The 1,724-nt window shown below is 41.7% G+C and overlaps 1 protein-coding gene across 1 annotated transcript; it reads right to left on the minus strand.

Moving 5' to 3' along the window:
• Positions 1 to 497: 497 nt before the first annotated feature.
• On the minus strand, positions 498 to 1,229 carry SARC_14198 (hypothetical protein; the record flags this gene model as incomplete). The annotated part of the gene is made up of 1 exon (XM_014291669.1): positions 498 to 1,229. A coding segment is annotated over one exon (206 nt), but the record flags the coding sequence as incomplete, so codon positions are not given.
• Positions 1,230 to 1,724: the final 495 nt, after the last annotated feature.

Genomic DNA, 1,724 nt, shown 5'->3' on the forward strand with positions numbered 1-1,724 from the left:
TTGTTTATGAATAAATTGTAGAAAATACTACCCTTTCGAAGTTCTTTGAGGGCTGATACTATAATTGCGTCATTCTGCTGTCGCCTCCTGCCGAAACTATGCTTTTTTTATATTTATATTTGTTTTATAAAATAAAATAATAGGTGCTGTTTTTGAATACAAAACAAAAAAATACCCATAGAACTCTCTCTCTCTCGCTCTTGGATATAAATCTAAAAAAGCTGACGCTTGTGGTCTGGCTTCTCTCCTTGGGTACGACATTTGACTCTGGTCACTGGTGGGTGTAAATAAATACCATCAATGGTCGGTTTTAAATACATAGCTGCTGCGAAGAAATCACAGTGTTAATATATGACCAAAGTGCTGATCAATGTCACACGATTCTGTTGTCTCAAGTCTCAACTGGGGTGTGACATCATTTACTGGCTGCGATAGTCCTGTCATATTAGTCATATGAGTAGACTTCAGTACTATGACACCGGTAGTGTCAGAGTTGTGTAAATTATGACTGTTTCTTTATGTTATAATGTGCATTACATTTAGTTGGTGTCAGTGTCGTCTCAATCTAGTCAGCCTGTCGACAGGCGACACGATTCTGTCAAGTATACTTTTACTGTCGATTCGATTTGACGCACAGAAACAGAACCTATGTTCTACTGCAATGCTGCTGTATTCATGCCTAGGCCCACCCTCGACTATTTCAACTGAGACATTATATCTAGGGTTGTTTGTACTTTAATTACACATACACTTTGACTAGGGCTGGTAGGGTTTGAGCTAGCTTGCCCACCATCCACCTTATTTGCTCGCGGATTCTCTCTCGCGGACCAGAGTGGGCTGCATGTGAACCACGACAGCAACTTGGCTATATCCAACAGATACTGAAAGCTGAATTATATACCTACGCATTGCGTATAACATTTGGTCTGTCAGACACTCCTTAGAAGCTCAAGAGATCAGCCTCAGAGACTCCTCGGTACACGCCTGCGTAACCCCGACCAAACAGAATCTACCTACATCACCTTAGAATCGACCTACATGCTTGACACATTCTTCTCTGAACATGAGCAAAAAGTTCTCCATCTTGTTATCTTCGTCCTGGCGGGACATCTCCGCCAGCATAAGTAACGGCTTCACTCCAATGGACACTTGAATGGGTGACTCCTTCAGTGACCGGCGCACTATATCGGTAGTCTCCTCATCGAACAGACCCAGGCCGTCCAGACCCTGTGTGTATGTAGATGATATGCATGAGGGTCAATATGCTGCAAATAAGCCAGTGTGTCTCCATATCACCCAGGTAGTGTGCATTTGTGAGGCTGTATAGGCCGTATGAATGTGTGTCACTGGGTAGCAGACTGGCTAGACCATGGTGGTTGTAAGACAGCGGTAGCTGGTAAAGAGAGTAGTAAAGGTGCAATATACATTCAGTGTACAATCGTATGCAATTATAATAAGTAAATATATGTAAGCAAATGCATAGTGCTAGTCAGTAAACAGCATGACTCACTGGCGTATCCAATGAAATATTGCTCATATACCCAGCTAAGCTCAACAAACCCCCAAAATGTCGAATAACATAATCTGATAATACAATTGTGAGCGCAATGAAAATCAATCCAAAGCCAACTATTCCGTATGACACATCATTGATAAGCAGCAGGATGACGATTCAATGACCACAAAACATGTCACTTCTGACATACATACATACATACATATAT

The sequence above is a fragment of the Sphaeroforma arctica genome, assembly GCF_001186125.1.
Source record: "Sphaeroforma arctica JP610 unplaced genomic scaffold supercont1.4282, whole genome shotgun sequence".
NCBI classification, from domain to species: Eukaryota; class Ichthyosporea; order Ichthyophonida; genus Sphaeroforma; species Sphaeroforma arctica.